The sequence below is a fragment of the Gigantopelta aegis genome, chromosome 5, assembly GCF_016097555.1.
Source record: "Gigantopelta aegis isolate Gae_Host chromosome 5, Gae_host_genome, whole genome shotgun sequence".
Taxonomy (NCBI): Eukaryota; Metazoa; Mollusca; class Gastropoda; order Neomphalida; family Peltospiridae; genus Gigantopelta; species Gigantopelta aegis.
The window spans coordinates 7866501-7879932 of NC_054703.1; the positions used below are offsets into that span (position 1 = coordinate 7866501).

The 13432-nt window shown below is 40.9% G+C and overlaps 1 protein-coding gene across 1 annotated transcript; it reads left to right on the plus strand.

Annotated features, from left to right (window-relative positions):
* Positions 1 to 275: 275 nt before the first annotated feature.
* Positions 276 to 13211, plus strand: LOC121373713. The gene is made up of 5 exons (XM_041500452.1): positions 276 to 411; positions 1432 to 1551; positions 4985 to 5095; positions 9675 to 9737; positions 13076 to 13211. Coding segments are annotated over exons 1-5 (417 nt in total). The 5' UTR covers positions 276 to 290; the 3' UTR covers positions 13078 to 13211.
* Positions 13212 to 13432: the final 221 nt, after the last annotated feature.

Here is a 13432-nt window from a genome sequence, read left to right on the forward strand (position 1 = left end):
AGGTGATTTATTTTGTATTGCCTGAGTATTTGGCTGCCTGTCCAGGACAGTGGGTTAATTGTTAGTGGTTATTGAGAGAGAAGAGGGTGTAGTGGTCTTACACCTACCCATTGACTCCTTAAGAACTCGCTCTGGGTTGGAGCCGGTACCGGGCTGCGAACCCAGTACCTTCCAGCGTATACTCCGATAGTTTAACCACGACACAACCGATGCCGTTAGAAAGAAAGCTATCAGACATTTGATCAACGATGGGTAAACAGTGAAGGTGCTACTCTGTTGGCGTGTCTCTAATGGTTTCCACTGTCTGGCGACAGCTGCTGCACACGTGTTACTGGTTGCCACTAGATGATTGTGAACTTAACGCAACACTGTGGTCCGTAGTTTATTACTATTATTCTAACCAAACCGACGGTAAGCACACGATATAAAAACTGTTCCGTACTTTATGTTATTTTATGTTACTGTTCAGTGTGTTATGTACCATGTTGTCAACTAACAGAACTTTTTTGTCGACTAGGATTACCTATACATGTTCATTATACATATTATGTTTTTGTTTATAATATCGGCGTCTGTATATTCAGTGTAGTTCTGTTCGACCTAAGGTTTGTTGTAGCTAAGAGGATGTATGTATGTATGTGTGTGTATGTGTGTGTGTGTGTGTGTATGTGTGTGTATGAATATCTATATAATGCATGTATGTATGAATATCTATATATTGTATGTATGTATGAATATCTATCTATCTATCTATCTATCTATCTATATATATATATATATATATATATATATATATATATATATATATATATATATATATAGTGCGTGTGTGCGTGTGTGCGTGCGTGCGTGTGTATATATGTTTATACCCCAGTTCCGGTCTCGTGGTTTCTTTCGGCAAACGACTCGTAGATCAAATAATTTTTCACCTTGAGAAAACGTGAATGTAATATCATCTCTCTCTCTCTCTCTCTCTCTCTCTCTCTCTCTCTCTCTCTCTCTCTCTCTCTCTCTCTCTCTCCCCCCCCCCCCCCCCTCTCTCTCTCTCCGTCTCTCTCTCTCCTACTCGGTGGCATGGCATGATCGTCATCTTCACTGGATATAGTTGGCTTGTTTCTGTCATTATTAATTTTACAATTGTGGCAATTAACAGGACGTGAAAAGCTTTTTTTATAACTTACAACGCATGGATTTTTCTACTGTCCTTCATTGAACTTTGTATGTGAGGAATGTGTGCAAATCATATAATCATTAGGCTTACAGTCACGCTTTGATCAGTAACTGCACGTGTGTTTACATTCAATACCTGGGTGGTATACAACAATCCGAAAGGGATCCACAATTATTACAATTTCGTTACTTACGGAAAGTAGGTTGTACAGAAAATTACGATTATATATATAATTTTTCGTAAAACCATTTTGTTTGTAGTTTTTACGATGAAGATCGTTCTGTGGTTTGTGATGGCTGCTTTGTACTGCTGTCCAGCGTTTGGTGGAAACTGCGACGGATTCTGGGGCAGGATTGACAAAACGTTATCGACCTATCCAGGTATATAATATACTCAACACAATTAATTAAGGTCGAGTAGACTTTTCATCATCTTTGGTTAGACGAAGTGCAGGCTCATATGAACGATATCCGGACAGACAGACAGACAGGCAGACAGACAGACAAACATATATCTTTATTTACGTGTTACCTCACGTACGACATAAATACATTTAAAATAAACATATAAAAGTGCATAAGCAATTCCATAGGGGGCGGGACGTAGCCAAGTGGTAAAGCGCTCGCACGATGCGCGGTCGGTCTAGGATCGATCCCCGTCGGTGGGCCCATTGGGATATTTCTCGTTTCAGCCAGTGCACCACGACTGGTATTTCAAAGGTTTTGTTATGTACTACCCTGTCTGTGGGATGGTGTATATAAAAGATCCCTTGTTGCTAATCGAAAACAGTAGCCCATGAAGTGGCGACAACGTGTTTCCTTTCTCAATATCTGTGTGGCCCTTAACCATATGTCCGACGCCATATGACCGTAAATAATGTGTTGAGTGCGTCGTTAAATAAAACATTTCTTTCTTTCTTTCTTTCTTTCTTTCCATTCCATAGGGTATTATGAGAGACGATATATACAATAAACAAATATTCACATTCATGCTAAATTTAAAAACCAAAGATTTTAATACTAATACATGTACATATGGGTACGTCATCGTAATATTAAAATAAGCTTTTGACAATAAACGAAACATACAAATTAACCAAAAATATAAAAAAGTCTCTACTTATCTGTAGAGTTAAAAAGTTGGTTTTGGCTGTTACAAAAGCAAGTTTTGGTTCAGACAGTAAAACACACATCTTATTAAAATCAGATGAAAGACATAAAATCTTTAAAGGCAACTTGTGCGTGTTGATACAGAATAAAACGGAGGTCTTCGTAAAGGGGGCAGTATGTAAACACATGCAATTCATCCTCCACACAATGGTTAGGACAAACAGGACATACACGTTCGTGAGCAGGTAAATTTTCATATCTGCCCGTCTCTAATCGAATTGGTACTACACCACATCGAAACTTCTTTCTTTTTTTTTTTCTTCTTTTTTTTAATCCCACTGCCCCCTTTCCTTTCTCTCCTTTGAATTCCATCTCATTTCTTCCCGATCTAGCAACAACTCCTATCGTTCAACTTCTTTCACTGTCCCCCTCCACATCCCAGTCCTTATTTCCCCAACCGCGACAGGTGCTTGTCTCTTGTGGCTATCTGTGCCACACACCTGCCATTCCCCATCAACTTTTAGCTGTGGGCTTAGTCTGACCACTTCGGGGAGTGTCACATCGAAACTTGGCTAGAGAGCTTCTGTGGTGGCCGGGCATTAACATTTCAACGTATCTTTCAACGCTAAACCAGTTCCTTAAATACGCGATAAGACCTCAGTTTTCCAGTATTGTGGGGGTGGTGGTGGTGGATGGGGGTGGGTAGGGCACAAACCATCTTTATATATACAGAGTCTGACAAGCCCCCCCCCCCCCCCCCAACCCAGTTCCTACGAGCGTGTAGTGTCGTATTAGTTTGGCAAGTTTTGTTTTAGTAAAATGTGACCCATGAAATACGCAACAATCTGGATCGTTCGTGCAACTTTAACTTTTCAAGTCAATACTATGCGGAGATAACCTTTTATGATCACTGAAGTCAAACATTACTTATATTTTATTGTTTCGAGTATCCATTTCCGTACAACCGAAGTGTTTCTGGTCATTCTGGTGTTTTTAATACCACAAAATGCATTTTTTTGATATTTTTAAAAACGTACGTGCGTCTTGGAAGTAACGGTTGTGGAGTCGAGTTTAGTCGATTTTTAAAGGTATTTCACCGTTTCAATGTAACAGACTTTGTTGTAATGTTATCCAAATGTTTTACAGGTTTGTAAATTAATTTTAATGAACAAAACCGTGTGTAATATTTTACGGTTTGAAACTAGTGTCTGCGACTTTAAAACAATTTGTTTCAAGACTAATGGTATATAACGACCACTCGTGTAGTATTTTCAAGACATTTCGTTTTACCTTTTAGTACCCTACATCTGGTATACAGATCCGGGAAAACTGTGTACAAAAAACAAGATGCATTTCAATAGATTGACCGGCCTCGGTGGCGTCGTGGTTAGGCCATCGGTCTACAGGCTGGTAGGTACTGGGTTCGGATCCCAGTCGAGGCATGGGATTTTTAATCCAGATACCGACACCAAACCCTGAGTGAGTGCTCCGCAAGGCTCAATGGGTAGGTGTAAACCACTTGCACCGACCAGTTATCCATAACTGGTTCAACAAAGGCCATGGTTTGTGCTATCCTACCTGTGGGAAGCGCAAATAAAAGATCCCTTGCTGCTAATCGGAAAGAGTAGCCCATGTAGTGGCGACAGCGGGATTCCTCTCAAAATCTGTGTGGTCCTTAACCATATGTCTGACGCCATATAACCGTAAATAAAATGTGTTGAGTGCGTCGTTAAATAAAACATTTCTTTCTTTCTTTGAATAGATTGAGAATGGGCGCGGTGGTAAAGCATTCGCTTGATGCGCAGTCGGTCTAGGATCGATCCCCGTCGGTGGACCCATTGGGCTATTTTTTGTTCCAGCCAGTGTTCCACAACTTGTGTAACAAAGGCTGTGATATGTACTATCCTGATGGTGCATATAAAAGATCCACTATGCTAACTGAAAAGAGTAGCCCATGAAGTGGCGACAGCGGGTTTCCTCTCTCAGTATCTGTGTGGCCCTTAACCATGTATCTGACGCCATATACCCGTAAATACAATGTGTGGAGTGCGTCATTAAATAAAACATATCCTCCCTTGATTACTGCCATATACCCGTAAATACGATGTGTGGAGTGCGTCGTTAAATAAAACATAGCCTCCCTTGAGTACTGCCATATAGCCGTAAATACGATGTGTGGAGTGCGTCGTTAACTAAAACATAGCCTCCCTTGATTACTGCCATATAGCCGTAAATACAATGTGTTGAGTGCGTCGTTAAATAAAACATAGCCTCCCTTGATTACTGCTATAGGCAGGATTAGGTTTTTCTATTTTTAGACATTAAGTTTTAGTAGCCCATGAAGCGGCGACAGCGGGTTTCCTCTCTCAATATCTGTGTGGTCCTTAACCATATATGACGGGACGTAGCCCAGTGGTAAAGCGCTCGCTCGATGCGTGGTCGGTCATTGTACCCATTGGGCTATTTCTCGCTCCAGCCAGAGCACCACGACTGGTATGTGCTATCCTGTCTATGGGATGGTGCATATAAAAGATCCCTTGCTGCTAATTGAAAAGAGTAGCCCATGAAGTGGTGACAGCGGGTTTCGTCTCTCAGTATCTGTGTGGTCCTTAACCTTATGTCTGACGCCATATAACTGTAAATGAAATGTGTTGAGTGCGTCGTTAAATAAAACACTTCCTTCCTTTTTTTTTTTTTTTTTCAGCAATATCAGAAATGGATTTAGACTGCGATGGGGTATTAGAACCGCACGAAGTACAGACTCAGATGGATGAAATAGCGGCGGACAAATACATAAAGACTTTTGACAGAAATGGTATGGCAATATATATATATATATATATATATATATATATATTCATATATATATATATATATATATATCGGTGGATCCATTCAGATGATCTAGTTTTTTTCATTCCAACCGGTGCACCACAACTAGACAAAGGCCGTGGTATGTGCTTTCCTGTTTGTGGAAAAGTGCATATAAAAGATCCCTTGCAACATTAGCTACTCTCGGCCTACTAAATTCCAAAACTATACGTAGCTGCCTATCTTTTCCTTTTTGACCGACCGTTCAACAATTGCGCCTAAAATTCCTTCATCAAAAATTCACAACAATTCTCTTTGGCTTAATCCTACGGGACATTCCAAATTCCATAGCATCATACCGTACAGGCATCGAAATAAGTCGAGAACGGTCGTTCAGGTCACCGGGAGGTTACCACATGTAAGAAAAATCGAGAACGGTGTTTCGTTCTCGACAAAAATGTCAACGAACTGTAGTTTCGTTCCCGAAAGTAAACCTGGCAATGCATTCCGGACTTCAGCGTTTCATTTTCTCGTAAGGAATTGCATCGATGTTCGCAAGCAATTATAGTCGTTCCGCATTTAAGCAGCGTCCACTAGATAAATTTACTTCCGAATTTCGTTTTCTCGTACAAAATTGCACCGATGTTCGTGCGCACTTGTGCAATTGCAAAGCAATTTCGGCAATACGCGTTTTCATTTACTTCCGGATTTCGTTTCTCGTACCGATGTTCGCGCGCACCCATGGGCGGATCCAGGAAATATTTTTAGGGGGGGGACCAAAAAAGAAGGGCACATTGACTCGTCAAAAGGGCACCTTACTACAAGTTTTGATATTTACAATTAATATGAATTCCTACAGTTCTACGTCATAATATACTAGCAATAATGAAGTAAATTGGCGTCACTCGCGTTAGAACCTCAATGGGGCCCCATTGAGACTCAATAACACAGACACATATCTGCAAGCTTGCGCATGTACACGGAAATCTTGATTTCATTTATCTACAATATAATTATTGTTTACTTAAAAAAAAAAAAAATCTACAAACAAAAAGGGCACTTGGACATTTTGAGGGCACTTGAACAATTTTGGGGGGGGGGGACGCGTCACCCTGGTCATTTACCCCCCCCTTCGTTTCCGCCCATGGCACCGATACCATTTCAGAACGTCCACGTTAAAAGTAGTAGTGACAGGAATTCAATTCTAACTTTCATATAGTTGTGGTAACCTACAGGTTACCAGGCTATATTTTGTGGTAACCTGTAAATGGGTTACCAGACACAATGCTTATTTCGATGCAAAGAAAGAAAGGTTTTATTTAACGACGCACTCAACACATTTTATTTACGGTTATATAGCGTCGGACATATGGTTAAGGACCACACAGATTTTGAGAGGAAACCCGCTGTCGCCACTTCATGGGCTACTTTTTCCGATTAGCAGCAAGGGATCATTTATTTGCCGGTGCGGTTGCGAACAAGCTACATGCTATCAAGCCGGTCTTGGGAGAGTGGCAGTCCTCCTATAGACAGTGCAGGAAGGATGAGGTTGTCTTGTGTCGTGCCCGCATCGGTCATACCTATTTGACCCATTCATTTATTTTGAAGAAGGATCCTCCACCTCAGTGTGAGCACTGTCAGTGTAATCTGACTGTACGCCACATTTTGGTGGAGTGTACCCATCTGAAAGAAATTCGAAAAGATATATTTGGACTACGAACTGTGATTGAATCCTTTCGATTCCATCCAGAACTTATTTTACAATTTTTACGTGATACTGAATTTTATTCTAAATTTTAATTATATATATCTGTGATATTTGCATTTTTACACAGTCCTTTACACTGTTTTTATTTAACTGTTGAATTTTTATATTGATGTTGATCATAAACAATTAGTTTTGCATTTACCATAGTTTGACACCCAATAGCCGATGTATTTTTCGTGCTGGGGTGTCGTTAAACATTCATTCATTCATTCAATCATTGAGCTGTCGTCTTCAGGTTTAGGTTTAATAAACCGGCGTTGGGAGTAGTAGTGGGTATCGTACTGACGAGTGGCAGTCCTTCCGAAGACACCCAAAACATTCCTTTGCCTCTGCCTTGTGCAGTGATACTATTTTAATGCGATAACAGCTTGTCGTGCAGACTTAATAAAAGTAAAGCCACCTTATGTTGTTTGAGTGTTTTTTAATCACAGCCAGTGCACCACGACTGGTATAGACCGTAGCATGTGCTATGCTGTCTGTGGGATGGTGCATATAAATGATTCCTTGCAACTAATGCAACAATGTAGCGGGTTTTCTCTCTAAGACTATATGTTATATTACCAAATGTTTGACATTCAATAGCCGATGATTGATAAATCAATGTTCTCTAGTGATGTCGTTGAACAAAACAAATTTTGTTTCTTTAAACATTTTTATGACGGTTGGGAGTATGTGTGATTATTGCAATATTATTATTGTATTATAACCTGCGATTATTGATTATGATATGTGATTATTGTGATCATTTTAACTTGGTTAATTGTTATTATTATTATTATTATTATTATTATTATTATTATTATTATTATTATCGAGTGACTTTTCTTTTCATATTTGTGACGTGTTTTAAATGAAGGAACAATGCGGATTGTAGTTTGTTATTTCTCCAACATATAACAATAAGTTGTGATTATGAAACCAGAGGACTTCAAGGCGTGTGAACAGAACCTGTTCTCCCCGAGTCTATCTTCCAGTAGAGTTTGTGTTTGTCAGAGAACTTCAAGGTGTGTGAACAGAACCTGTTCTCCCCGAGACTATCTTCCAGCAGAGTTTGTGCTTTGTCAGAGGACTTCAAGGCGTGTGAACAGAACCTGTTCTCCCCGAGTCTTTCTTCCGGTAGAGTTTGTGTTTTGTCAGAGGACTTCAAGGCGTGTGGACAGAACCTGTTCTCCCCGAGTCTATCTTCCAGTAGAGTTTGTGTTTGTCAGAGAACTTCAAGGTGTGTGAACAGAGGATCCCCGAGCTATCTTCCAGCAGAGTTTGTGCTTTGTCAGAGGACTTCAAGGCGTGTGAACAGAACCTGTTCTCCCCGAGTCTTTCTTCCGGTAGAGTTTGTGTTTTGTCAGAGGACTTCAAGGCGTGTGGACAGAACCTGTTCTCCCCGAGTCTATCTTCCAGTAGAGTTTGTGTTTTGTCAGAGGACTTCAAGGCGTGTGAACAGAACCTGTTCTCCCCGAGTCTATCTTCCGGTAGAGTTTGTGTTTGTCAGAGGACTTCAAGGCGTGTGAACAGAACCTGTTCTCCCCGATCTATCTCCCAGCAGAGTTTGTGTTTTGTCAGAGGACTTCAAGGCGTGTGAAAAGAATCTGTTCTCCCCGAGTCTATCTTCCAGTAGAGTTTGTGTTTGTCAGAGGACTTCAAGGCGTGTATCCCGAGTCAGGCCACCGATCTTATTGGAGGTCGGACTCGGGATGGGCGTGTTCGAAACCCTAATGGTATATGGGCACGTTAAACTAGTTATCATCATCATCATCAAGGCGTGTGAAAAGAATCTGTTCTCCTCGAGTCTATCTTCCAGTAGAGTTTTTGTCTGTCAGAGAACTTCAAGGCGTGTGAACAGAATCTGTTCTCCACGAGTCTGACATCCATGGGTAAACGATCATTATTTGTAAGACACATACTAAACACGTAGCCAGGTAGTGATATTTAGTTGTCTTGGAATATCCGTTAAGAATTCCTGCGTTTCATTTCAACTTATTTTCGTGCTTATATACAATTAAGTTTCAAGCACGCTGTCCTGAAAACACACCTCAGCAATCTGTGCTGACTGTCCAGGACAGTGGGTTGGTTGTTAGTTGGTTGGTGGTTAGTGAGAGAGAAGAGAAGTAGTTGCCTTACACCTACCCATTGAGCCCTTAAGAACTCGCTCTGGGTTGTAGCCGGTACCGGGCTGCGAACCCTGTACCTACCAGCCTATAGTCCGAAGGCTTAGCCACGACACCATCGACGGCGATGAATTCCTGACATACCCGATGCAATAATTAAATTGATCGTAAACTCGTTTTTTAAAAATTTATAACACTAATTGGTCTGATTGGCAGGTCGTCGTCCGAGTAGAGACCATGTTAGTAAATGTATGACAGATGTTAGATTACCACCGGCCTCGGTGGTGTCGTGGTTAAGCCATCGGACGTAAGGGTGGTAGGTACTGGGTTCGCATCGCGGTACCAGCTCCTACCCAGAGCAAGTTTTAAAAACTCAATGGGCAGGTAGGGGTAAGACCACTACACCCTCTTCTCTCTCACTAACCAAACACAACTAAACCTCTGTCCTGGACAGACAGCCCAGATAGCTGAGATGTGTTCCCAGGACAGTGTGCTTGGACCTTAATTAGATATAAGCACGAAAATAAGTAAACGAAAGAAAGAAAGAAATATGACCAATTTACCAATTCTTATTGTACATAAAATTGTAGCACTGCAACATTATTAAAATATTAATTATTGTTACGATAATAATATGCATTTATTGTTTTTATAAAATGCGATTTTTATTGAGAAATTATTTTTATGACACGATCATGTTGTTTTTGCAGACGATGATATGATCGAATTTGAAGAAATCATTTGGTATATCAACCGAAATATTAAGGAATTGTGTGAGTAACTAAATAATACAAATAAAAGGATTAGGCTTGCATCGGGGGAGGGCGGGGATATGGGAAGGGGATGGTATGGGTTGCTCAAGTGCATTTCTTAATAACCACTAAGGGGGGGGGGGGGGGATTTAGCTCAGTCGGTTGAGTGGTCACTTGAGGTGCTCGGTGGATCCATTCAACTGATTGTTTTTTTTTCTTGTTCCAAACAGTGCACCACAACTGGTCAAATGACGTGGTATGTGTTTCCTGTTTGTGGAAAAGTGCATATAAGAGATCCCTTGCTGCATTATGAAAAATGTAGCGGGTTTCCTCTGATGAGTAGGAGTCAAAATGACCAAATGTTTGACATCCAATATCCGGTGATTAATTAATTGATGTGCTCTAGTGGTGTCGTTAAACAAAACAAACCTTTTTAGTAACAACTATAAAAGTGCAATTTTTAGAATGTATTATTCCAAGAAACCCCGAATAGGCTAGGCGCGTGAGGTTCCGTACTACATTTGATGCCTGTGGTTGGAATGAGATATAGTCCAATGGGCCTACCTAGTCCGCGCACCAGGTAAACGCTTTACCACTGGACTACGTCCCGCCCCCTCGGCTATTGGATGTCAAACATTTGATGCCTGTGGTTGGAATGAGAAATAGTCCAATGGGCCCACCTAGATCGACCGCGCACCAGGTAAACGCTTTACCACTGGACTACGTCCCGCCCCCTCGGCTATTGGATGTCAAACATTTGATGCCTGTGGTTGGAATGAGAAAGGTAAACGTTTACCATGAACTACGTCCCGCCCCACCTAGATAGTCGACCGCCTAGCACCAGGTAAACGCTTTACCACTGGACTACGTCCCGCCCCCTCGGCTATTGGATGTCAAACATTTGATGCCTGTGGTTGGAATGAGAAATAGTCCAATGGGCCCACCTAGATCGACCGCGCACCAGGTAAACGCTTTACCACTGGACTACGTCCCGCCCCCTCGGCTATTGGATGTCAAACATTTGATGCCTGTGGTTGGAATGAGAAATAGTCCAATGGGCCCACCTAGTTCGACCGCGCACCAGGTAAACGCTTTACCACTGGACTACGTCCCGCCCCCTCGGCTATTGGATGTCAAACATTTGATGCCTGTGGTTGGAATGAGAAATAGTCCAATGGGCCCACCTAGATCGACCGCGCACCAGGTAAACACTTTACCACTGGACTACGTCCCGCCCCCTCGGCTATTGGATGTCAAACATTTGATAATTCTGACATATAGTCTTTTTATTATCCACATAGTTCAAGATATTCAGGGAAATATCACCATTATGACACACATGTGTCATAATGGTTTCACGTGAAATGACGTAATTTTAAGAAAAAACGTCATAACTTAATGTGGCTTCCACAGTCTTAGACCTATGTAAACGTTCATTAAAATGACGTCGTTTCGTCGTCTCATTGTAGTTACGTTTGAAACGTTTTGACATGGTCCCAGCTTGTTATTCATACAAATAATATTGTGGACAATGTGGATAATAAAGAAATGATTACACTCGCGTGCGAATTGTACTGATTTTTACGAAACTCGGGTCAGGATTCCTGTATTACCCTCGCTCTCGCTCGAGTAATACAATTATCCTGACACTCGTTTCGTAAAATCAGTACGACACACTAGCTCGTATAATAATCTCTATATGTGCATTCCCCCAAGAAGGACAGCAAATATCTAAACAAAACCACCCAACTTTGATATACCAGTCGTGGTGCACTGGCTGCAATGGGAAATAGCCCATTGGGCCCACAGATGGAGATCAATGCTAGATCGACCGCGCATCAAACGAACACTTTGCCATTGCGCTACGTCCCGCCTCAAATATATATTTTAGTAGGCGTGGAACTATTGGAAGTAAAACCAGTGTAGTCGACTACACATATTATGACAACAACAAAGACTCGTGTATACAGACACTGATGTTGTAAACACGAACATTGATTTAAAATGTAACTTTAGTCACCACAAAGGCTCTGCTCTTCCATTAAAGAGACAGATTCTCGTGTTTAACTACTACAGCATATTTTTCACTATTAGAGACGTTTATGTTCACATAAATCAAACACTATTTATATTGTATTGTTCATATTATCCATTTCCGTAGAACCGAAGTGTTTCTCGTCATCCTGGTGTTTTTAATACCACAAAATGCATGTTCCTATTTTTAAAAACACGTGCGTCTGAGAAGTAATGGTTATGATTTGGATTCTAGTCTAATTTTAAGGATATTTTCCAGTTTTAACGTCACAAACTCTTCTTTCACTCGGTTGTAACTTTATCCACGTGTGTTACAGGTTTGTAGATAAACTAAACTTAGTGTTAATTTTTATGAATTAAAACCAGGGTATGTGCCTTTAACCACGGCCCGTGCTTATACAATTTTAGAGTCCAGTCTCAATCTCCAATGACGTCACACACACACAATTTGTATGGCGTTGTCATGAAATTAGTGTCTCAGACTATATTAGAGTCTCCAGTCTAGACTCTAAAAGTTTTATAAGCAGCAGGGCCCATATTTTCGAAATCTACGAAATCGTAAAACTATCGTGAGCTATGTAGCGCTAGGATAGCTTCGAAAATCTCTAGCCAGGCTGAACCATTATGTGTTACGGTAGATACTTGGTTTGTAACATGTATCATATATAATTATATGCTTCTGTACCTGAAAATACTGTCACCTGCACCAGGGGCCACAGTTGTTTAAACAATGGCTAAGCTTACCAAGGGCTTGCATAAATATATATTATTGGATATTATAAGAAATGCAATATGCCATAATAAATGTTTTTGTTTTGTTTCCATAACAGCTGGCTAATCGTTTGCACAACTGATCCCAAAATGTCAATATATGAACTCTTGTATATATGGACTTAACGTCTTACGTACAATAACATAACTGAATTGAATCGAATGTAAACATCTTACAAAGGAAGCAAACTCAAGAGAGTCCCTTCAAGACGGGCGGGACGTAGCCCAGTGGTAAAACGCTCACTTGATGCGTGGTCGGTTTAGGATCGATCCCCGTCGGTGGCCCCATTGGACTATTTCTCGTTCCAGCCAGTGCTCCACAACTGGTGTAACAAAGGTCGTGGTATGTACTGTCCTGTCTGTGGGATGGTGAATATAAAAGATGCCTTGCTGCTAATCGAAAAGCGTAGCCCATGAGGAGGCGACAGCGGGTTTCCTCTCTCTATCTGTGTGGTCCTTAACCATATGTCTGACGCCATATAACCGTAAATAAAATGTGTTGAGCGCATCGTTATATAAAACATTAAGACGTTTTTTTCTTATTTTCATTTCAGAAATACAGACAGACTATTTCCCATCTGATGTTGGATGGTATTTTTTTTATTCTCGTATATTATACGTCGTCTTAGGGTAATACCTAAGTGCTATGTTCACATTTAAAGCTGAATTTAGAATAAATCATCAACTTCTGTTTCGTTCCTGTCAGGAACCATTTTTCTTCAACTCCCTGTACACCGTCTTTCTATTATGACGTCATATAAGAAATGGATTAGGTATTTCTGTTTTTTTATTGTATGTGTCTTTCTATGTGTGCGTGTGTGTGTGTGTGTGTGCGTGCATGCATGCACGTGTGTGTGTGTGTGTGTGTGTGTGTGTGTGTGTGTGTGCAATGAAACGCCTGTAAACAGGAA